Source organism: Pomacea canaliculata, linkage group LG11 (genome assembly GCF_003073045.1).
Source record: "Pomacea canaliculata isolate SZHN2017 linkage group LG11, ASM307304v1, whole genome shotgun sequence".
Lineage (NCBI taxonomy): Eukaryota > Metazoa > Mollusca > Gastropoda > Architaenioglossa > Ampullariidae > Pomacea > Pomacea canaliculata.
The window spans coordinates 12,974,136-12,998,837 of NC_037600.1; the positions used below are offsets into that span (position 1 = coordinate 12,974,136).

Here is a 24,702-nt window from a genome sequence, read left to right on the forward strand (position 1 = left end):
GTTTGTTTCTGGTCTCTTACTTTGTGTGGTTGGCTTTGCAGTGTCTTTGTATGGGTGTGAAGTTTTTGTTTTTTTTAACTCGCTGTACTTGCACACACTGAACTATGTATGGTGTCAATACATAAATTTTCAAAGAGACATATGCACCTAAGCTCATGTACATCTGCTGCTACACTTCTAAACCATGTCAAATTGAGTTGTTTTGTATCGATGTTTGGTGCGTGACCAACGTCGCAGTAGCCGCGATGACACAGGGGAGGGGGAGTGTTGACAAAGCGTATCTGCGATTCTGAATGAGGTTCACCGTGAATAGGTACTTGACCTAAGTACATACATCTGCGCACTGGGGACGGCGTACAAAACCCGGAACTCTCATGGCCAGGGTATCCGGCTCCAGCGGATGACAGGTTAGCAGCCCGGAGCACTTCATTGTGACCTCATCCTGCACTGGGTCATGGTCAGTCAAATCCGTCGTGAACCTGGCACACCAAAATCTGGTGCATCTACGCCTTGACATTGATTCCGTCCGTTGTCCATGACGCCAGCAAGATGAAAATTTAAATTTCAGTTTGACTTTCTGTTTGTTTCTGAGTGATTATAAGTCAGAAACAATTTAGACAAGGCTAGAATGGGAAATGTGCATCTCATTGGTCTTAAAAACACACGCTAAGTGAAATTTTAAAAACACACGCTAAGTGAAATGTTAAAAACACACGCTAAGTGAAATGTTAAAAACACACGATAAGTGAAATTTTATTATGCCGAGGAGTGATCAGTGGAAACTGCACCAGTGCTGTTCTGCAACAACACCTGTCACCAATACAATGGTGATTAACTGTCCTGGGTTCAGATCTAGTCTCGCACACAATTAAATAACCTTGTTATTTTTCTGTATGTGGCATCTGTTTATAGAGCTGGATGCTTTACCGTGATATAGCCTTATGTTGGTTCGGCGTAAAACACCAATCCGCCCCCCATCTGCGGTCGAGATGAGCGATCCTGACATAATATAGTTAAAAATATGACACTAATTAGTGCCTAAGACGTAGGTTTGATTTTCTTTGACGGTTAAATATTGTACAATTTTTTTTGTAAATTTTATTATTGTTTCTTTTTCGTCAAATATATCACTTGGACTCTCACGTGTATAAGAAATTAGGACCTTGACCAAATAGGCGGTGATGAGTACTCTCCTTTTAAACACAGGGGAGTGGAGCTGACCTGGAGTGCTGTGTGCCGATAATGAACTGCCTTTTTAACTGGGTGATATGATTATTTTAGTTTGTTTGGGATCGGTCAAAATTACAATTAAAAGTACAGCTTCACATGCAGTCAATAGCCAATGGGATTAGTGACGATGAGTATGATAGTAATTATGGTGTTTTATATCTCCCCATCTACAGACACTCTTAATAGAGGGTGGGGGAAAGTGAGACATGGGGAGATGTTTGCATTAAGTTTATATCTATAGAGAAGAAGAGTAATTTGTGAGTGTGCACAAAAAGTTCTCTCCCCATTTTTTTTTTTTTTTTTTTTTTTTTTTTTTTTTTTGTCATTCATGACAAAAAGTCGAATCACATGAATCACATTAACTGCTTTACCCAATTATTTTCTTTTGCTACCATTCTGTTAATTCTGTCTGTCCTTCTCTTACTCGGTCTGAAAACAAGTAAAATAATTCAAGCGATTTAAACACTCGTGCTGCAAGACTGGTGCAAGAGAGATAATTCACAGCACAGCACGGCGACTCGCTGTACGAGTTATGCTTCATGTTGCGGAGAGAGCGGATAGCCTAGTCGCCATAGTAGCTAGACCAGCGGAGAGAGAAGCCAGTGGCTTGCACACTTGTGGGTTCGAAACTGTGACGAAGCACACCTTAACCGTTTAACCAGACAGTCTATACGATAATCTCTGAATTAATCAGCTTTGGAGTGGGTACCTCACGTACCTGGATTTGCAGAGGGTTGGGTAAGGGAAGGCAGCAAAGGGGAGAAGAAGGGGTACACAAAAGCTCCCAATCGCTCTTCTACGATCATGCACCCGGGAGATTCCAACCAGCAGATCAGAGGGGGGGAGGTATATTGGTGTTTTACGCCGAGCCAGCAACTAAGGCTTCAGCACAGCAAGGTAGCCAGCCCTGTCAACAGATGCCACAGGCAGAGAAAGAACGGCGTGCCCGAGACGAGATCTGATCCCTGGACAGCCAACCTTCACTGTAGTGGTGTCAATTGTTTGTTGTTTGTGTTTTATGCCGTGCCAGCAACTAGGGCTATATCACAGTGGTGTCAAGAGCTAAACGTTGCACCACTGGACCACCCGCAGAAAGAAGGAAAAACTGTTGACAAGCAGGGTTGAGTACCAACTGTCTGTATTAGCTTCGGGAGGGAATGCTCTAGTCTAGAGTGGAGGTAATGCCGCAGTCTAGTGGGGAGAAAAAGAAAAGGCCATTGGTTCGAAGATCCCACTAGGAGCTGTGGTTGGAAGACTGTCCCTTGCTAACTCAACTGTTTTACAGAAGAAATGAGTAAATGATTTATTAGGGAAGGTAACAAGACTGCGGGAAGAAAGGGAAGAGTGGTGTCCCTTCTCCTGACAAGCTAGACATGAAAAAGCTTTCCGCATTTTTGTGTTTGAACCTGCTTTGGCTGGGGTACCAGGCTATAAAATCTTTGAATAATTATTCAATGTTGTTGCACTCCGTTTTCCCTATGACAGTTCTAGACTCAGTGAACCACAAATATTCAAGGCCACAAAGCTAAGGAGTTCTTATTGTTGTTTTGATAATTCTCAGTTTTACACATAACTATGCAGCCCTGTGAAGGTCTGGGATAAAAACTCTTGCCAACGCAAAATAAATAAGGCTTCATGACTGCCAGACCCTCCTCTTGTTAAGGCCGCCTACAGACGATAATTATCTTCAAAAGACTTTCATTAGCGAAATCGCCAGGTGTCAGGCCAACATTTCTGGACTTAAGATGCGCTACACCCACCCACCCCAACAGACCGAAATTTTCATTCATCTGTCTTTTAATTACGGGAAGCGGTTTTACCACCGGTAAGGGAGTGGCTGGGGTTGAGGTGACTACTCCACTGTTGGTATGTTGTGCCTGATGCAGTGATGTACTCCAGTCTCATCTCTGCGTTCAAACTATTTCTTGCGACTATACTCACACTGTTGTTGGAAGAATTTACTGTTTCCGGGGTCACAAAGTGGACAGTTTCTTAGCTTTAAAATGTCGAAAAAGTCTGCAATAAAACAGCCTTCCCTTTGCACATCTGCGTCCTTCATCTTCAAAAGAATAAATTCCCAGACGAACTGCTTAAACGGAAAAAAAAATTTTTTACAACTGTTTAAAGTTTGAAAACATGGCCATACTACTCATTTCTACGTCATTACCCCCGACAAAACGGCGATATATTAATGTGAAGTCAACATAAAGGGACGTCCTCGTCCTGAAATGATTTGTTTCTCTAAAACTTGTATACTATAATTATTATTATTATTATTATTATTATTATTATTATTATTATTATTATGCGATTATTATTATTACACAACAACAACAACAACAACAACAACAAGAAGACGACGACGATGACGATGAGAATGACGACGACGACGACGATGTCGATCTCAAAGCAAAGAGTTCACTGCCTGCCCCGTTAGTATAGTCACTCATGTGGAAAAGAAAGTGGACGCCATCAGCAGGGATACGGTCTACAGCCTTGCCACTACATTGAATCTTCAGCAAGCGTTCTGATTCTGAAAGTAGCTAAAAGTTATTATGATGTCTGTAGTTAAAGTGGAATTCACAATCTTTGGTGCAGTGCCCCACTCTTCGTAGACAGAAATATCGCTCTGTCAATGCAATTCTTGTTAGATCATCGCGAAAACAGTCGATGTAAGCTTTCAATCGACAGAATCATTTCCATGTGACCGCCACAGCTTTTGCCGAAGCTATTCTTGTTTTTATTACTTTGTTTCCGTAATTTCCTTTTATATTTTCTTTCGCCCTTGGTTTTTTCTGTCGATCTTGACAAGATGTCAGCGCATCCTTTGGCATTCAAAAGCCGTTTCTCTTTTTCTTTTAGTTCGTATCGCATAAACAAGTGATCACAAGCAGCCTAGAGAGAACAGAAAAAGGTCTTCGGTTTGGCAGCCCAGAAGAATTCAAGCAGTATAAGCCAAGCATTCAAGGGGTGCATGGGGGTGACAGTGGGTGGGTGAGACGGTGGGAAGTGGGTGGGGACGGTGGTGAGACACAACGAGAATGTGGCGTGTGTGCGTGTGTGTGTGTGGACATACGGTCATCAAGGCATCCAAGAAACTTTCTAGTCCTAAAAGTAAAAGAGGAAAACAGCAAGAACAACAACTTATCTAAACAAAAAATAATATAAAATTAAAAACCCTTACTGACATGAACGAGAGTAGAATAAGTTTGAATTTGCCATTCAGTATGATTTGTTTAAATCTACGCTTTCGACAATACTTAAACATGAGATAATTAAAACAGCTGATGTCGCCAGAAGAGTAAAAGTGGTAACAAGAAAGGTCTCAATAAATAAAAGAGATGGGGAAGTCATTAATAGTGTGGATAAATGAAAAAAACAACCATCTCTCTACATATGCCATACTATACAATACTGCGAAATAATACAAGATGGGTATTAGTAGATGCTAGAACCAACGTAATACATTGACATTATTTCTTATGGGAAAAAACGTGCTTCGCACTCCAACTGATCGGCACTCGACCAACCTTCCAGAACTGACTGGTCGAGTGTCAAGGTACCATCGTATTTATTTGTATATATATTTTTTTTAACCATCATGATCCAAAGTGCCAAAACGCAACCTAGACGGTGTGATAGCTGTGCGAAAAACGAATCCCGCCACATACTCAGTATCTTCCAATCCTTTGCAAGTTCAAAACTGTCACGAAGAAAACAAGCTCTGCAACTCCTGGCATTCCACGCATTCCCAGACGCCACCGCACGTGCTGTAGGAACGTCTTCATTCCGGTGGCCTCCCCTGTCTCTCTCTCTTGGCGCGTGCGGCTGGTGTCTGGTCCGGGCGTTCGCTCCCCTTTGTTGACCCATCCGTTTTATTCTCATGCATTTATACACGTGCGCGTGCAATGGCGCGTGCAAGAGGCAAGGGTGCACGGTCGGTTGAGACCGCGAGCGTGGCAGACAGACGCAGAGCCAGAGATAAGGAATAACGGGCATCGTCTTCGCACGCGCGCGTACAGATATACACGGAGAGAATGGGTGAGGGAGATGGAAATTGATAAAGGTACTGAAAGAGAAAGAGTGAAAAAATAGTCACGCACACACCACCACCACCACCACCATCATCACCACCACATACAAACGAACATCATCACCACCACCATCACAAAAAATACTCCACACATATACACATAAACACCACATACCATGCATAAAAATGTATCTGGGTGGGATAGTATATATATATCGAGAGAGAGAAATGGAAGATACTGTCTAAGAGACAGAGGGAAGGGGAATGGATAGAAAGACAGGTAGGTAAGCATGACAGTTTGACCGGCTTAGAGGTGAGCAGAAACAGCCGGGATGCTTTATTATCGACAGTACCAGCACGTGCTGTAATAAATATAATGGAGGCCATCATCGCACCCGCATCGGGTGGCTCACCGGTCCAGCAGCAGACGCACCGACTGATGTAGATTAACAGCTGCATCGTGGGTCGGATTTGCACAGACGGATATTGTAGACTTGCAGAACCATGAAGACTTGCACAGTGGATCAGGTTACAGGGCATGTACAGATTGTTTTACGAATGTTGAATACTTCCAACATGCTACTTGTGAATTTCCATCAAGACTCTTGAGGCTGCCAGATGTTCAGATATTTTGTGGCATTTAAAATAGTTTAGAGTTTTTAATTTCTACAGTTTTAATCACAGCTTCTGGTGAAGCTTGGTGCGGAAGTTGGTTTCTGTATGGCCGCGTTTCTCAACCTTTTCCTTGCGCGTCCCCCAGAGTAAAAAAATGTACGTCCGCTCATCCCCCTTAGTATGATTTCATTTTATAATGCAAGCTTATTTCGTTAATACCGATATGAGATATGACAAGGAGGGTGAGCCCCACAGGTTGAGAACCGCGGCTGCATGGAATAAGGAATTATATGTCATCACTGGTGCAGCGTTGTTGTTGATGATTTTGGAAGGGAAAGTGCTTCGTGGTGATTTTGCAAATGTGGTAGAGCGCCACACTTCTGCCCATTTCATCTTGGTTTACTTCGCTCGAGACGACTACATACATAATTTCTTTTCGCTTCTTGATCGGATCAACCCAACCGCAGATGCAGCGTTGGATTCCTTCATGGCTAGCCAAGCTCTTGAAAACTCTTGAAAACCTTCCCTTAGAAACAGCTTGAAATGTACGAAGAGTCCGAATTTTTTTCCCAGTCTTCTATAGTTCTCCCGTTCTCTCCTCCCTATAACCACCTTCCCTACACATACAGCGGGAGTAAGAAGTGATGGAAAAGGGAATTAAGGTATATATAGAATCGTGAAGGGGAATATGGAATCACCTTCACAAATGTGCATTTTTTCTTAAAATACTTTTTTAATAATAAAGCTGTCTAACAGATTTTGTATGGCGACTTTTCTCGTTTGTGATCAGTATGCTTGTGTGCATGTTCAGGTTTATAAATCTGCATCATGACTTACAAGTACTATATACAGCAAAGACTATTATAGTAAATATATTATTGTAGTAGGAGTGTTGTAGTAGTGATGATAAAGTTGATTTTGTTGCCTGATATGTAAACGTTCGCTTCGAACAAGAGACCGGAATTTAATTTCAAACCTCTTAGGGTTTGCTGCATGGCTTTTGCGATTAACAGACAGCGTGTTGGCATGGTTCCATCATCCGCACATTTTCACGCTCGTAGAAAACACGCGATAGCTTTTTGCGTCTACCGAGAATCCGAAGCAAATTTCATTCATTCCGGACTGTAAGCCAATCAGAACGGCTGAGAAGTTTTGTAACCAACCAAAAGCATTGAAACAACGATGCCCTGACCTATTTTCCCGACCTCGCGTGTTGCCTGCAACTTCCTGCAGCGAGTATCGTCTGCGAAGAGTCGGCTCCGAAAGACGAACAACAATCGCTCTTTTCTGCAGGTGCATAGAGCTGAGTTTGTGGTGCTTTGTGCAGCTAGGTGTAGTTCCTCTCAACTTCTTCCGCTAAATTTGTGGCCAGGCGTTGTATTAGGTAGTTGGGTCTAGTTCGCCGTAGTTTCCTCTTATAAATACGAGGCAAGAGATTGTTTATTTGGTTTAACTACGTGTCGAAATTCGTAATTTTTTTTTAACATACAGACCAATTTAAGACAGTATAAGAAGTAAGAAAACTCGTAGAAAAAATATTTTTCTCAATGCTAAAACTCCTGTTGAAAATTTTTCTCCAATCTTGTGGATTTTGATGTTCCTCTTCATCTCTCAGCACAGGTACCTCAAACTGCAACTATGGCATCACAAGCAATTTCCTCTGCTACTTCGTACAAGAATCCCAAACTGATTGGGATCAATGATGTAGAAATCGACAAGAGTGGAAAGTTTAAGTACATTCTCATCAAGGTGCACGACCCTGACAAAGATAGGGAGTTTAAATTTATCGTCAGAGGGACTTCGAAAGCAGGATACCACGGTGAGTACCAAGATTTTAGTAAACAAATTGTAAATTCCGTCATAAAGATCTGATTGATTTTTTTTTAAACAGCCTTACCACACTTTGCAATTATCCTTTATTCAGAAGTATTTAAATCTCTTTATCTAGTTCAAATGTATTTAATGTTCTCAACTACTTATTTTGTACCATCCCCATGCTCCCACTTTGCAGTAACAACCAAGTAAAGCTAAGAGGAACATAAAGAACTGAGATAAAATGCATATTATACATCTCTAATAATTATTCTTATGCTGCCATTTAACATTACAGTATTATAATAATTAGCAAAGAAGGTTATAGGTATTACACTTTAAAGAAGAGGATTACTTTTACTGTTTACTGTTTTTTCTGAAATGGTATGAAGAACAACTGCCTCTACACAAACAAAGCAGTATGATGAATAATGTTTAGACATTAAGGGAAAGAAACATACAGGGACAGAAGTGAGAGATATGAATGGGACATAAGTTATGTGAGTGTCGAAAAATCTTGCAAAAAAAAAATCCTGAAAAGATCATAATGAGGACCTGTCTGATCTATTTGACAGACTTAAGGGAGACGTTTGAAAGAGATAAAATAATATATTTTCTGTGAACCTTTTTGAGATTCTCTAATCTGTTTACTGTAGCATGCAACAAAAGGTATCTTATTCCTAAGTACACAGACTCATTTATAGTTACAGCAACAGTTGCTTATCTGTAAGTGGTAAATGTATGCGGTGTTGCATTTGACACAACAGACTCATCTATAAGCAGAAAAACGTTATCCAGAGCAGCAGATATAATGTAGGTCTGTCCACCGTGAAGAAATCGCTGTCATGTTTTAGATTAATCAGTTATCAGGTTTAAGACACTTGTGTTTTTTTAGTAATGGTAGTAGTATTTATAAAGCAACCACTTTCGCTACAGCAATTCATGGCACACACATGCACCGTGCTCATGCAAACTTACTCACATTCTCTCTCTCTCTCACACACTTGAAGGGATACTTAGGCATAAGAAATGGGTAATATTTCAGAGACACTCTTTAGCAGCATATTAACTCATCTCGTGCAAAACATTTCCTGAAAATCCAGAGGATGGTGCTGACTGCATATGGTCTGATTAACTGGTTCATGTGGAAAGAGTGGGTGTAACCCCCTATGCAGCTTATATGAAGCAGATGTCTATACGTTCACAGATGTGTGCAGTGTATGTGCGAAATTTGCAGTGAAAAGTACGGAAACATTAAGGAAATGAACAAAATCTGTGGGATAGGCATGATTCTTAGTAGTGAAGAAATGCCAGAAATTGTGAAATATTGCTTCTGATCCCAGCATTAAAGTTCTTCTTTCTCATTCTTTTTCTCTATCCTTCTGTGTTTGTTTTCAGATTTTCAGTTTTGTTTCACTGGTTCTTAAATAAGGCACACTATGATTAAATGCAAAATCTGCACAAATTGTAATACTTTTCTATAATATAGCAGTAATATAAACCTGGAAACAATTTTTGAAAAGGCTATTTTCTTTTCTGTTTTTTTTTTATCACATGACATATCTCTTCGTGCTTGTGAATCTCATCAGTCATAATAAAAAAATAAGCACAATGAGAAAGGGCATGGAAGTATATGTGTGTGTGACAGAGAGTGGTCTCAGCTTGTGAGAGACATCCCGATTGTGAGAGCAAAAAAGTCCAAACGGAAGGTACTGCACTGTCATGCAGCTTTCTTTGGTGTACTGAGGCAGTGATGTCTCTCTTTACCAATTGTTACCATGCACACAATGTTTTAACTACAAAACTCAGTGTTTCTATCTTTTTCTTTGCTGTCAATTTTCAATACCTTGTTAGATTATTTAAAACGTATTGAACTATTTTACATCTTGTTGTTTAGAGAAATATTAAAATTTGCTCAGTAAAGAAGTAGCCTGTCAGTTGTTGATGCACTTAGCTGTGCTAGAACAGGACAGAAGAAACTAAGAATAAAGTCTGTTTTGATTTGATTTTTTTTTTATTTGATTTTTAAGAATTTGACCTAAAGGGAAGAAAGTAAACTGTGATTTCTTTCTTTAGGGCATAGACAAAATGTAATACTCAGCTGCCTGTTCCTGTCAAATTGTGTGTCAGTAAATTAGCATAAGAATATGAGGACATCTTTCATTGTCAGTTTTTTCCAAGCATCAGCATCAGGATTTCTGGAATGGTGTGTGTAGCTGATGCACATTCACATGGCAGGACAAGTGAAGCCATGTTAATGCTTAAGACAATCACTTTGCAGAAACATTTAACACTGAACTGCAATTTTAGGGGAATTTCTTGCACATCTTTGGCTACAGGTCAATAATATTGTTTTTAAAATTTATTTTGGGACTGCTTGTCCCATGAGGTATGTTAAAAACAGACAAGAGAAGTAAAATGTGCATAGTTATATGTCTTATAAGTTATGATCAATAAGCATGAACTGAGAAAAGCATAAACATATTTGCATCTTTAGTGAGATATTTTTAAAACTGTCCAATCTCTGTTTCTTTTTGTCTTTCGCTTTCTTTCTCTCATACACACATGCATGCAAGCGGCACACATAAACAAAAATGAAATGCTTTGCTATTTTAATGATTTACTAATTAAGACATAAAAAATAGGTTGTCACTACAAATTATTTTATAAATCGTATACGTTGTCATGAAAACAAATGAAAGTGCCTGTATACCTTATTTTGTAAAGTGTGAGGTGTTTCTAACCAGTGATGAAATAAATATTCTGAATGTTTAGTAATAATAATGAATATTTGCAATACGCATACCTCCCCTAGAGGGGTGAACTCATATTGATTACAAAATGTCTACACTCATGCACATGCTAAAACGCATACACAAACTCGTTACACCTAAAACAGCATATACCTTTGTCAACTAATCAAAAAAAGTAATACAGTCAGATGTAAAACAGCATTCAAAACAGTGTCAGTCTATGGCTGATATGTAAAACAGATAAGACAGCTAGAATATGACAGCTTTATGTTTGGGTTCATGTTTAAAACAAATCATAAGGAAGAGGCTGTTTTTGAAGAGACCAGTGGGTAGCATATTTCATTATTTTTGATATTATTAATCTGAATTAATCTAATTATAATTATTTTCTTGTAAAACGATTTCAAACTCTATGTGAAACATGTTTACGAGCATTCCTCAGAAGTCGAATGCAATGATTACAAAATGTTCATTAAGTAAGTGCATACAAGTTTACCTTGGTGTTCATTTGTATGTACAATGGGAAGGCAGCCAATGCTGCCGATGGCATTATCTTTGCAAGTTAAAGTGACCTGGAGAAGTCCAAGAAAAAGGATTGACTTGCATTTGTGGTTCATGTGCATGACTATAAGGTCAACAATTTGTGATGTAGGTTTGTTTGCCGAAACATTCCTTCAAAACAATGGGATTGCCCCTGTTCAAGAGGAGCAGTTTCATCTAATACAGCATAACCTCGAATTTGTGAGTTTAGAAAACTTGGCAGAGTGTGAAAAACACTTGCTGAGGACAGATGTGTTGATGAGGTACAGGAATTAAGAGAAAGAAACTTTGAGTTTTAAAGTTGGGTTTACTTTTTTATCTTTGGGTATTGTCTAGGTTGAAATGCTAGGAATTTGTTATTTTAAACAGAAGCGTTACCCCAGTGACACACTATATTTTATATAGCTGAGCAGTAAGTGGCAGGAACACTTGCAATCACAGGTTGAGAAGCCATTGCATATTCTCTCTCCTGTCTTTCCAAATAAAGTAATGATCTTTTTCATCTGCAGTCTGCTCAAGTTCAGTGGAAGATTATGATGAATAGAACCTCTTTTCTAGAGTGTTAGCTTAGTGAACATGCCTACTGGAAAATAAGATGGTGTTGATGGGGAGGTCCTCTCTTTACTTTCCCTTCCCCCTCCTTTCCTAGGTTATCCCTTTAGGATATGGTCAGCATAAGCAGAAATGTTTGAATCCAGATTTAGGACTTAGGAGTGTCAGAAAAGTGGTTGGCCTCATAAAAGCATATTTTTTTGCTTTCCATATAGGTTCACATAAATTTCAGAAGATGAATGGGCCATACAGGCATCATTTTCACGTGGAAAAAAAGAGACGCAAACGCACCTGCTGCTTAGCCAGGAAAAGTTGGGAAGCCTTCATTAGGGAAGACAGACGACTACTGTGAGGTGGTCTCCGTTTGTTAAAAGCGTAGCTGTCTCTGTTAAGATTTTGGTGTAGACATCCTCAGTCTTGTGTATGGCTTCTTTGTTAATCTCTGTGATCGGCCTTTATCTGTGCAGGTCAAGTTCAGAAGTGGGCGTTAAAGAACCAAGAAAATGAATGGGGGAGGGGAACATTTGGTACATTTAAAGTTTTATGAGATTGCATTATATTTACAAATGATGTAAGGTCAATATAAGGTCAATACAAGATGATATTGGCCAGAGTCTGAGTGAATAGCCTTCCTACATAACAATTACAACGGCCCTATGCTCTACTGGGAGTGAAAAGGAATAATAAGAAGAATAACAACTACAAACATTACCATCCACATAATTGCTTTAAAAAAATCCTGGCACCAGGAATGGTAATGGTCATGCTTATTTTGTCAAGACCACAGCTCTATGGGTAAATGTGGCTGTCCATAGCCTGGGAGTTCATTCGACTTTGAAACCAAAGGTCGCCTTTTGGAAACTGTGTTGGGCTTGTTTGTGAAGACCTACTATTTACCCTACTTCCATCAAGCCCAGCACATGGGTACATGATTGATCAGAAAAGTTAGAAAGCAGCAGAAAGAAATGGTTGGCCTTCCATATTGCTTGCTCTTCACACGATGAACCACTTAATCTTGCATTGACCGTACGGTATGTAGGCTATGGAACCCGTTAGTTTTATCCTTAAGATAATTTATTTACTCAGATTTTGTACTTAGGGCAACCCAGTGATTTTTTTTTAAAAAAGTATGCACTCATTCCCAGAGATCAGGTGCATTTTTTTTCTCTAATGGACTCGTTTAATAAGCGTGTCGCGAGTAAGTCAGAGCCTCGACTGGTAAAGATGATTATTTTCACCTGTTTGGACAGCCTGCAATCTCTGCAGGAAGTAGAACATTTTCTTTATAGCTATTTAAAATATTTTCGTAATTTCGGGTTTAAAGAACTTTAATTTTCACCAACTTTCTGTCATCCGCCAAGAGCTGGTTTTGGAGAAAAATGTTTCATTTTTTTTCCCTTAAAGTTTGAGTTATGGAATGCTTTTAACACACATTCCCTTAACCTGGGTAATATTTCATGGGTTTTTTTTCTCTCGTTTTGCGCGTTTTCTAGTTTGCTGATTATAAAACAGGAGCAGCAGCTTAGTGCCAAGGTAAAACTACAAAACCCGGTATGGTCTACTGTAAATGGGTTATGGAATAATCCCATTATGCATCTTTCTTACCACTAATCGAGCTGTGATTTTAAAGTTTATTAAATTTTTTTTTACCTCAAAATCTCAGAACTTTAATAGCCTAAGCCTTGCATGAGAGTTTAGATGTCGAAAGCCCGCCGTGTTCATTTAGCGTTCTGTTAGTGTGCAAACATTGTGCCATCGACTGTGTCACGGACCATCTAGGTGAAAGAAAACGTTTCTCAAACGAGGTAACCGTTGGAGAAGCGCTTCCAGTATCTCCGAGAACTTCATCAGCCATTGACAGACCTCGTCATGCTGCATCGCGCCACGCGCACGGAAGCCAGGGCTGAGAGCATGTTTCACAATATTTACCTTCAGACTCGTTCAAGTTGTTTGCGCCGCTGTGTCGGGTGCGGTGCGAGGAAGCAGCGGGCTTTGGGAAGGTAGTGGTAGATGGGGGAGCAGGGAGCGTTCTGCGGTGCGGCAGGGTGTTGTTGACGCGTTGCCAGCTTAGACAGGAAGCGAAACTGCATTTTGTGAATGTCAGAGCTCCCCCTCGGCCCCTTTCATCCTGATGCGCGCGAGACGCAGCTGCATGCCGTCATGCTGGCTCCAACTGACTATTTTCGATACTGCTCGAATCTGCACTTCTCTTACTTTCTTATGCCTCCAGCACCCGCAACCCATCCCCACATACGCATCCTAGACTTAGTCACCCGGTTTCTCTCTCCTTCGTGTGCCTGGAGCGGTCTGCTTGCGTGAATTCCGCATGCGTGCGCTGACGGGTGGTCACGTGTGTGTAGTCGCACTTGGTATGTTTTAGTTATATTGTTTGTAATACCGGGGAAAAAAGCATTCTGTGTACTGTACAACAGAACCACGGACACCAATTCATATATATATATTGCTCGTTTCGAGGGCACCATATTGCGCACGCGTATGGAATAAACAATTTTGCTGAAACCGCGAACTGAATATATACATTCGGTGTCAAAAGTTGAAGTGTGTGACTCTTACATATGCCAGCGATAAGGCCAGTAGACTTCACGAAAGATTTACTACAGAGCGTCGATTATGAAGTAGTAAATTAAATGCTTTCAAGAAAACACTACGGTGGTGTTTGCTGTTGATAACATTATCTAAAATCTCTTCTGCAGGAACATGCCCCAAAATCGAGCCTGAAGTAGGGTATCGATAAAAGGTCGATCATAGAGAGCTGAACTGTACTTTACTACGACTTATAACAGCGAAGCTGGATGTAGGTGTTTTCTAGTTTTGAAACCAATATCTTCTCTTTTTCAGCTTACACACTCATTGTTGCTTAATGTTTGATTGGCCTTTTGATAGGAAAGTGTTTCTACCTCGTTGTGATTTCACACTCTGTTGGGAAGGTGTGAGCATTCGACCGTCTTCATTTGCCTAAGATGTTTGACCATAGTTATTCTGGTGTCGTTTGTGTCCATCGACTAAAGGCCCTTATTGACCGGACTATTTGGACGAGTGCTTAACGAAATTTCGAAAAGTTTTTTATATAACTGGCACGTGTAAACTTTGCCAAACTTAGTCAAACTTTTGTCCATATTTTAAAGAACGGTCATGATAGAGAAAATTACCTCATGAGTATTTTATCGTCCAGAAAGATCTTTGACTTGATAAATGGAAAGTTTGCACACATACGATTACTTGAAATTTCCACATCCTTCTCCTCACCCGCGGGATTAGGTGTCAGAGGATCTGTATTTGCCGTGGAGACGTTTTGCTTGTATTTTTTAAAAAATAGTCAGAAACTGGTTTGTGTCGTTTGAAGCATTTTTTTAAGCCCCTGACCCTTGGGAAAACGTATCTTATCCAGCGACAAGATCATTCAGTAGATAACTGCCTTCGTGGTTCGAAAGCAGTTTAAGCGTGAACAGTCTCCTGTCATATATTTTCATGTTTGTTTAGAAAATTATCACTTTTTCATTTATATTAGTGAAAATAATGGATTACTCCATTCTTTCCCAGAAAGAAATGCACAAACATGGTCAGTCTGCTACTTACCAATTGCTTCATCGGCTATTGAACACAGGTAACATAGACACTACGGCATTTTTTAAATTGCGCTGGTATAAATACCTCCAATAGGCTATCGCATTCAATGAGACTTTAAGAAAAAAAAAAAGGAATACAGCAAGTTTGGGGATAGGAAAATGTCTGGTTAATATATTTTATGTATTTTGCTCACGTACCCACGTACATGCACGTACACACCTTTGCTTATATTCATCTCCATCTCGCTATTTCCGCGTATCCTCGTATTCTGCCTCTCTCTCTCTCTGCCGACTCCTGTCTGCTGTAGAGTGGCGTATCAGGGACGATCGCGATGCAGGTCTGTGATGATCAAAGAAACGATAACATCTTTTAAGTCGAGAAGACGCTGAGTGCAGAAAGAGCTTAGAATGCGTAGAACAGCCTAAGGCGCGATGGAATTCCTGCATTTTTCGTGTGCGAGCTGACTGGTCTCCGGAATAGGAATGACCTTTCGTGCCCTCATCAGACACTCGTCAGAAGGGCGAAGACATGGCAATTGTTGTAACATATGTAGAGGCCGAGGCGTTGGCGCTGGTTTGTGACTACACCACAACCAGGGATTATTGGCTCGATTTGACTAAGATGGAAGTCTCTTCAAGAGTTATAACAGGGACACACAAATAGAAGAAAATTGTTTCATCGGATTTTTTAAACTAGACTCTAACCCACTAAGTCTTTGAAAAGTTATTTTGGCATTTGTCATTGCTACTGTTGGTATTACCACCAGTGCAACACCCACTCCTGGCCGTTTTAGCATTGTTGTGGTAGTTTTAGCAAGTAGCGCAACATGCATATAGAAAGGCAACCACATTCCTTAAAATAAATGGATACTACAACAGAAAGTTTAAGAATGATACTGGGACCAGGTCCTTGGCGATTAGACATTGCGATCTCCGATATCTAGGAAAGGAGACATATTTATTTCTAAAAAGCTGTTACCCTGCTGATTGTTTATTGTGCTGCAATCAATCCAGTCTAAACAGACCTTGTGTAATGTGTTTTGAATGTTCGGTAGTATGAATGTCAATGACTGGGCCGCATAATGCTTTCTTTCATTCAATTGCGCTCATGAGTTTTGCTTAATATTCCCATGAGAACATTAAACTGATACCTTGTGGAGATATTCTTTGCTGCACATGCATAACTCGCGATAGGAGAGTTAATGTGTTTTCCGTTTGGCGTGGATTCCGCGGAGTTTCCGTATGACCTGCATGTGTCGTGCGTATGGTCATCACTCTCACATTTTGTAAAACATCTTAAGAAACTAAGGTATGAGACTTCGACTAAATCTCAGGACTGAAGGGCTTAAAATCCTCCGCAGCGACTAGAATCGTCTTGTACTTTGCTATGTACTCTCGTCAAGACGTAAATTGGGGATTGTTTATTTCTCCGGACGGCACCAGTTGCACTGGAATGACGAATGAGCCTCAAACACAACAGTCCACCGATTAACAAAGGTCAGACATATGAAGTCCTCGTTTATCGCGTCGATCGTGAAGTCTTCCCGAGAAAGAAACCGAAGCCACCGACACAGAAGGGGCATCACATTCCATATGCATAGTGGGAGGCACATCTCAAACACACCAAGTTTAGTAGGAAGAAGTCATCAACTGAGAACCTCCCTCCACACACACTCCCTAAAAAAACACACACAAAAAAAAAGCCATTTAGGCGAAGGGACATCATTCTCAAGCCAAGCTCCATTCAAAGCCAGTCCTTCTGATCATCCACTCCATCTATCCCTGCGTTCTGTTTGCTTATTTTAACAAAGTGTCTTTTCAGATATTTGTTTTAGAGGCGTGCATTTTGAACGATTGGATAAAGTTTGATGCAGAATACTATTTCCTCATTGGTAGGTGAATACCCTCTTTCTGTTCGTGAGATACACGCCTACCAGCATCACATTTTGATCTGGCCATTCTTAGGTAACCGCAGGTGGCACTCGAAATAACTCGGTGAGGTTTTTTTCATGGCAATATAAAGTTAGTTTAAGAGGACATATACGAATACATGACAGACAGACACGTCTGCTTCGCTCGGCTGCCCGCGGCCCGTCTGCCTACCTTATGATGACTCAGAGAACTGTCAGTGCCAGACAGGCTGGGAGTGTACACGTATCAAACCCGTTAACACACTGACACTACGACTTGCCCAAATATAGACTGATTTTTAATTCTGTTTCTATATTTCATAAACACCTGAATACCCTTGGCAGAGAAAAGGTTTTCCACCCGTGCTCTGTGGAATCAGGTTTACGTATCCGACAGCTAGGGTCGACTTGGGAGGAAGTTTGCTGCGCCGCACAGATATGGAACCGACGTGCCTCTCGGTTCGAACCCAGCTATCCTCTCTCCACAGACACAAATAGGTCAACAAAGCAGACGTCAGAACTGTGCATGGATACGTTGAGTTGTGGCGGCGTCAGGTGAACTGAGATCATATGTTAATGAGGCGTGTTTGTCAGACTTCTCTAACGGAAGCGAGGGGGGATGCTCACCCATATTTAAGGAAAGCGTATTTTGTCCTGTGCTTTACCCAGCCATTCAAAAAATCTGCTTCCCACTAGACCTTTTAAAAAAGGCATTTCTTCTCGATGACTACCGTTAAGCTTTTGCCGTTTTTTTTGTTTCTTTCTTTACCTGTTCCTCTTTCACACGCACATGGCTGGAGTTTACGCGTGATTCTTGGAGTGGCTTCTCTATGCTGCACGGGCATTTCGTGTGCTTGAGTTAATGTGTAGAATATAACCAGCCAACGGGCTCTTGCCGCTCACAAAGGCAGTGATCTAAGATAAAGTGCACCTTCATGGACAGGTGTTTGGGACGAACTGGTAACGACCAAGGGGTTTCTGCCTACACCACACTCTCCCGTCGTATGTTTTAAAACGGTTTTAGAAAATCCCCTAACTTGATGGGAGAGCGGCGTAGACATTTTTCATTCGTGCATGCTGTAAGTGCTTCTTCAAGAAGTCTCCACTAAGTACACATTAGAGCGAGTGTTTTTTTGTTTTGTTTTTTTGTTTCGGAAGTGCAAGTTACGGTTAGCCAAGGATTTTTTCCCTCAGTGCATTTCCAAGTTGCCTTGTGGGCTTATTCGAGCTGTCTAGAAGGCTTATTTCTATACATAAGTGTGTTTGGAGGGGTAATAGTGGTCCTGTCTCACTCCTCCAGACACCTTTCATGGGTATATTCTAACAGAGAAGTGTCTTTTATTTCATTCCTGTGGATTTTGAGTAGCCTAGTGGGCATATTTCTAAATGCATAGATTAGAGGAGCCTAGTCATCCCCCCTCATTTTTTGAGCATATCTCAGCGGTCTGGGAGTGGGTAGAGGAGTTCCCTCTCAAGTATGTTTTCAGTGTAGTGCGTTTTCCTGAGTGCATATTCCAACAGCATAGTCTGGTTTCTCAAGTGGTTATTAGAACAGTCTAGTAGCCATTTTCCTAACGGTCGAGCAACACCCGAAAGGATAAAATCGGAACGGACGCAGCGGTGATAGGGTATTCTCCCCCATCGAGAGATCAGAAATCTTCGGATGACGAAAAGCATCACTGGCAACAATAAAGCTTGTAAAATTATTTATTTCATCGGTTAAGTTATCTTCGATGTGTTTGACTTCTCCCGTTCGTCGTTTTACTGCAGCTGGCTAGGGCTGGTGGTGATCGCTGGGCTGCACCCGCGCACATTTTTGATACAACCGACGCAGTTTGGGGAAGGTGTTCCTCGGGAACAACTGCAGCGTAACTCATTAGAGACCCAATAGCTGCTGTCTTGCCTTCCGCTACGTTTATCATGCAGATAATTACACGCTGTGTGAGCCCTGTTCCCTGTTCTTCTGATGTCTGCAGTCCAAGACCTGATCATGCACCGCATCCAGAATTCTTGCCTCGGCTTCCAAACCCCATCGTCTTTCACGCTAGTGGCTTCTTTTTCTTTTTTCTTTTTTTAAAATTACCTTCAGGATTTCAGATTTTGCCCGTGCCAACTTGCAGCAGTAATCGGCGAGGCTGGGATGAAATGCTTCGTGCACCGGTTGCCCTGGACGCCCGCAGGAGAGGTTTTCCACCAAATTCCTGCATCTTATTAGCTCTACCGCAGGCTTGCGGCGTTGTGGGAAGATTAATTTGTATCACCCAACCAGCACTTGCCTTGATACACAATCGCAATATCTCGTTACAACACATCGTGATTCCTCTACGTTTCTTGTGGTGCTAAAAAGTAGCAGTCGCCATGATTTAGTCATCATCATGACCAGATTCTGTTCCATTTTTGTTTTTCTGTGGCCTCAGTGTCCTGAATACATCCCGCCGTCGCTTCGCACAGTGACCACCGACCACCTTCAAAGTTTTTAAGGTTGGTTTTAAAGGTCTTGTGTGGTGCGTTTTCTTAAATGATTGGCTAAATATCAATTATGAAGTTTTTTAAAAACTAAATTTTGGTGAATACTTCCTTTCGTTCTCAAGATGCACAGGCATCATGATTGTACTGATACGTTTAGGTTGTCAAGGGTTCAGCCAATGGGAGAGATGGAACCGTATGCTAATGATGCGTATATATTTCTGTGTGCAAGCGAGTTTGAACGCTTTCAGTTCATGATGGTGCTTGTAGGTTTGTAGGCGTGTGCATCGAGAACGGAAGGGATTTATTCATCCAGCTCTACCCAACTGTTTTAAGTGGGAAAAATTCTGCACCAACTAGACTTTTAAAACCTACCTCTGATGAGTACCTCTAGTAACTGGTAGTTCATTTTCTCACTTTCTTTCTTTCCCTCTCTTTGCACCATTGGCTTTGTAGTCTACGAACTATGTTTATTTGTATTTTTCGGTTTGCTCTTTTGTTCCACCAAATTAAATCAAACTCACTGGAGAAATGCGCTACATAAGTGCTTATCACCATAAATCATCCATCTTCAATCTTCATCAATCATTCATCTTCCTAGTCTCATCATCATTATCTTCATCATGATCATCGTTTTCTTCTTCTTCCCACTTGCTTGACTGCCACCTTTTTCTATTTCCCACACATCGCCATTCTCACCCCTTTATTACCCGAGACTGACAGTTGAGGTAATAATTAAAAACTCCTTGCCTCCAAACAACAACCAACAGAAACTTCTCAGGTGTCTTTTGTCTTACTGCAAAGTCGGCTGAAGAAAGAACCTCCACAGGGCTGTCGAGTTGTGCTTGTGTCGAGTATAGATGCTTCAGTAAGAGGAGAGAGGGTGGGTGAGCGGGGGATATGCTTTGTTCTCGGAAAGCAGGAAACAAACACTTCCTTGGCCAAAAGAAATTTTCGTGTTTGGCCTGCATGCACGAAAACCATGAGCTTAAAAAAAAAAAGCATCTCTCCCACTCACCTGTGCTGAGGTTGTATTGCTGTACCTGTTTGCGAGCTACATCAACTAGGCAAAATGTTTGCTTATATTTTTAAATCAGTTGTGAATGCGGGTCGTTGAATCTGCTAATTCAGTACTCGTCGTTGTTGTACATACAGCCATATATTTTGTTTACACATTCACCAAAGAAAGCTGACTACAGTTTGCGTGCATCAAAAAAAATCCCTATCCCCACTAAAACAAAGTATGACAGAGCTGAAGGATAAATGAAGTTGTCGGAGTGTCAGAGGCGGAGAAGAGTTTCTACCAATTCCCACTCTTCATTTTTGTTTTTGCCAAAGCCTTGTTTATACAAAAATCAAGAGACACTTCCGGTGGGGCAAAACGTTTGGAAAGAAAGAAAACTTTGCTGCTTTTTCCCGGCTTCTGACAGCGAAATGAAATACAATTAGCGCAGTAATTAGCTGACCGCCTGGAGCAAGCTTCCAGTTACCCGGCCTCGGCACTCTAATCACAAGCTACATGGCCTTCGGAGGATAATTGTGCCCTACACGTGGATTGGCCCAGTTACAAACAGTTGCCAAAACACTCTAGGGTTTTTTAGCTGGGCATTCTTTTTCTTCGAACATGTGGCTTCGATTGGCAAATCTTACATAACTGTTGTATTTTTAAAATGCCATAGTCCTATATGCGATAATGTTTCTGGTTAAGAGGCCCTTAACATCGCATTAAGCAGTAGTGTTAATCACACACATGAAAGGGAGCACAACATATACTCGAGGACGACATACTAGTAGTCTTGTAGACACGATTAGCTCTCTGTAACAAGTCCCAACTTTTTGGAGACTGTCTTGCTGCTTTTCCTTCTCTAAAAATGATGTGAAGCATGAGGAGAGCCATTGTGTGTTCATTTTGATTTCTTTCTTCAATATATTTTTTTAAAAGATTTTTAGTTTTGAGACCGTTAAAATCTAATGCTGAGTTTTATTAACATTATTTTAAAAAAATTGTTTCAAAATATTGAAGCGCTTTAGAAGGAGTAGTCGTTTTCTTTAATTTGGCTAGAAGGGCAACCTGACAGTTTGTTCTTTTTCGTACTGTATTTTTTTTTTAAATTGGAGTGCATCTCGCTTGTCACTAGCTAACAAGGGATGTCTTTAATTTATTTCATTTCCACGGCAGTCGTGTTATACAGATGTTCTTTTTTTTTTTTTACACCGGTAGGTATCTTACTTGCTTGTAAAATAACAAACTGTTTTGGTAAACGTTAACGCTCATTTAGCTAATGGCTGCTGTTGTTGTTGGCATCATCAGTTTACGCGTGAGCTGGACTGTAAAAACTGTAAACATGAAGTACTCATAACAAGAGTCTGTTAAATGAATTATGTTCGCTGTACCGTCGGGCACTGCACAACCAAAGGACAAGAAACAAGGATAGCATATGTTGTTTCAAGAGTTTTGCCGCAAAAACACAAGAAAGTTAAGAATGATCGCATAAAGGGAGGATTTATAAATGGCGGGTCATCATCCAGGCATCTGGGGTTTTTGGTAATAAAATCCACGTGTAAAAATAGCCGTTTTCCCTGATTTTCATTATCAGAATCAGTCTCCACCGTTGCTTTTAGTATACTTACGGAGCTTAGCCAATAAGCATGGTGGCATTGTCTTAAGTCGGACTTAAAGATCAACTCGAGTGGTTCGTGTTTTTTGCAGATATCGATAAATACAGACTATATAAAACTAACCTGTAAATTCCAGCCTCCAAAATCCGTCCGTTGATGATCCAGTAACAAAGTACGCAATTTGTACCTGCCGTCAACAAGCTTCGCAGTGTACTACGTCATACTAGTACACCAGTCACAACATTGCCAGCAGTCAACAACAAACAGAGAAAGAGAGAGAATGAGCAACAGTTCGGATTATTCGGATGCTGCGAGTCTGCATTTATCGTGCTATAGTAGCAGGTTTTCAGAACCGGAGGAAACTGCCCAAATAAAACCGTACATGTTTGAGCACGAGGGTCTTTAACGTGAGCCTAGGTTTTCCGGCTTAATTTTAAAAAAATCGCTGTTTTCTGGCATGCGTATGAGGATCTTGAAAAGAAGTTTTAAAGTCATCTTCTCGTGCACGGGTGATTTAGAAATTAATTTCAAGACCTCATATGCAGTCTAACCCAGATGTACGAAGCAAGACAAGGTATCTCCGTTTTTTTGTTTTGTTTTTTTTTTAATTATCCTGATTTTTTCTTATTTCCGAGTAACCTTGGGAAGATATGATATTGCTCTTTTTCTTTTGGAATTTCATGTCTGTTATTTTTTTAAAGCATTCGTATTAGTATTAAAACTTTTCTTCCGACAGTTTCTCTTGCATAATTGTGTACTGGTAGATTTTGTCAATATCTACCGCCTTATCACCTGCATCCATTGTCTTTATGGCTCTTTTATTTTTTATTTTATTTTCCTTGTTAAATTTTGATTACTAGTGTTTCTGGTCTTGTAATATTCTCTTTCGTTTGGTTTTCTTGCTGTACGTTTACAAAACCCCGAAACCTTAAAGTCTGAGACGTGGTGTTGGAGAAGAGGCGAGGATGTCAAATCAGTCTGTCAGAAATTCCAATTCCGCTCCTGACGGCCCTCTGATCAGTTTCCAGGAAGCCATCTTAGTTGTGCGTCTAAATAGTTCTCAGTTCGCATGCACTCTCCAAATCGGTCGTATTTCTCATTCTCATTTCTTTGCTTTGCATTTGGAAGGATAAATAAACCAAAATTCTGTGAAGATGCCTTTCAAAACCATTTAAACTGAAGGTTTCGTAGGGCTAATGAATAAGAAAACTTATGTAATGTTCAGCGGGTTAAAAGTGGTATACCTAGGATTTAGTCTTGGTAAAGGGAGTGGAGTTGGAAGGTGGGGGAGGGAGAAGTTATGGACTTTGACTGGCCTGTAAGTAGGTTGCAGCCTCGACATGAGTCCATGCCCGCGAACTGACAGAAGCCGTGTTGTATTCTTCTGTACTGGCACAACATGTACTAGTGTCTCGGGCGTTTGGTTTGTGGCCCTGGATTCCAGTCTTCTGACGGGAAAAGCTAATTTATGTGACGTGTGTTTGGATAGAGCGTTGGGAAGGGTGGCTGGCGCTGTGCTTGCTCGCTTGTTTAACAACTGGCAAGCTGCGATAGTGCGACGTGTCGCTCGAGGTGTTACGCCCCGTAGTTTCTAGCTTGTGCCATGCGTCTCTGTTGCTGAGATCCAAAAAAAAAAAAAAAAAAAGAAAAAAAAAAAACTAGAAGGGAAAGGCTGAACAAAACAAAAAGTAAACATAAAAAGCAAACAATGAAAGAGAGAAAGAAAAGCAGGTAAAAAGAAAGACTAGTGTCAATCGATATGGACAACTCTGCAGATGAAAAAAAAATGTTTTTACACCCAGAGAACACGGTTATTGTTAAAGTCTGAATCATTTCGTCTTTGAAATCCGAGTATCAAGCTAAGATTTACTGCTGGGTGTGGTTTGTTTCCTTGTTCTTCAGAGAAGAATTCTCTGGATAGTGTAAATTTGGCAGAGTAACATTCGTATGTATTAAGAGGCCCCGGCAAGTCTAACTTTAGTTACATGAATTTCGGAATACCTTCTATAAAAACGTTCTGCTTGTAGGCTGTCTTTTGTATATACAATAAATAAAGAAGAAATAGACATATGAGCTTATCTTTCCCTTAACATTAAGAAATGGAAAACATATGACGGTAAACCGTAATGTCAATCTTGACAATAACAGTTTAAAAAATTGAATGCAGTATTTCTGTCACTTGCTTAGAGTAGCGTTGTATAACTGTTTTTACACGCCCCAGAAACGATTGCAATATTCGTGCTTTGCTATATTATTGTGCAGACACGTTAAACGTTAAGATGAATAATATTTAATGGATCACTCGCTGTTAAATACTATCAAAATGATGTAGGATTTTGATTAAAATTTTAGTAATAATAAGGCCTCGATTTCTTCTCCATTTCGTAGTAAGTCTTGTAAACCACGTGAGGTGCAAGCAGGTCCGGTAAGGAACTTCCTCATTCGCTTCCCCCTCTCCCTTCAATGAATCAGTGATGTACCTGTTCTACAGAGCAAGTTATTTTCTCGGGAAGGTACTCGTGCTTGGCTCTTTTTGGAATGGAAAGCCGCTTGCCGGGTAAGGCTTCCAGTAAAGGCGCCCTCTG

The 24,702-nt window shown here is 40.6% G+C and overlaps 1 protein-coding gene across 4 annotated transcripts in view; it reads left to right on the top strand.

Annotated features, from left to right (window-relative positions):
- The first annotated feature begins 7,034 nt into the window (after positions 1-7,034).
- Positions 7,035-24,702, top strand: part of LOC112575518 (14 kDa phosphohistidine phosphatase-like) — a 30,376-nt gene continuing 12,708 nt past the window's right edge. The window contains exons 1-2 of one of the 4 annotated variants that reach the window (XM_025257440.1): positions 7,035-7,171; positions 7,494-7,697. In XM_025257440.1, the coding sequence (XP_025113225.1) occupies positions 7,517-7,697 (181 nt within the window). In that variant the 5' untranslated portion in view covers positions 7,035-7,171; positions 7,494-7,516. Of the gene's footprint in view, positions 7,307-7,493; positions 7,698-24,702 lie in introns of all 4 variants that reach the window. The other 3 variants (XM_025257442.1, XM_025257439.1, XM_025257441.1) reach the window with 3 other exon arrangements.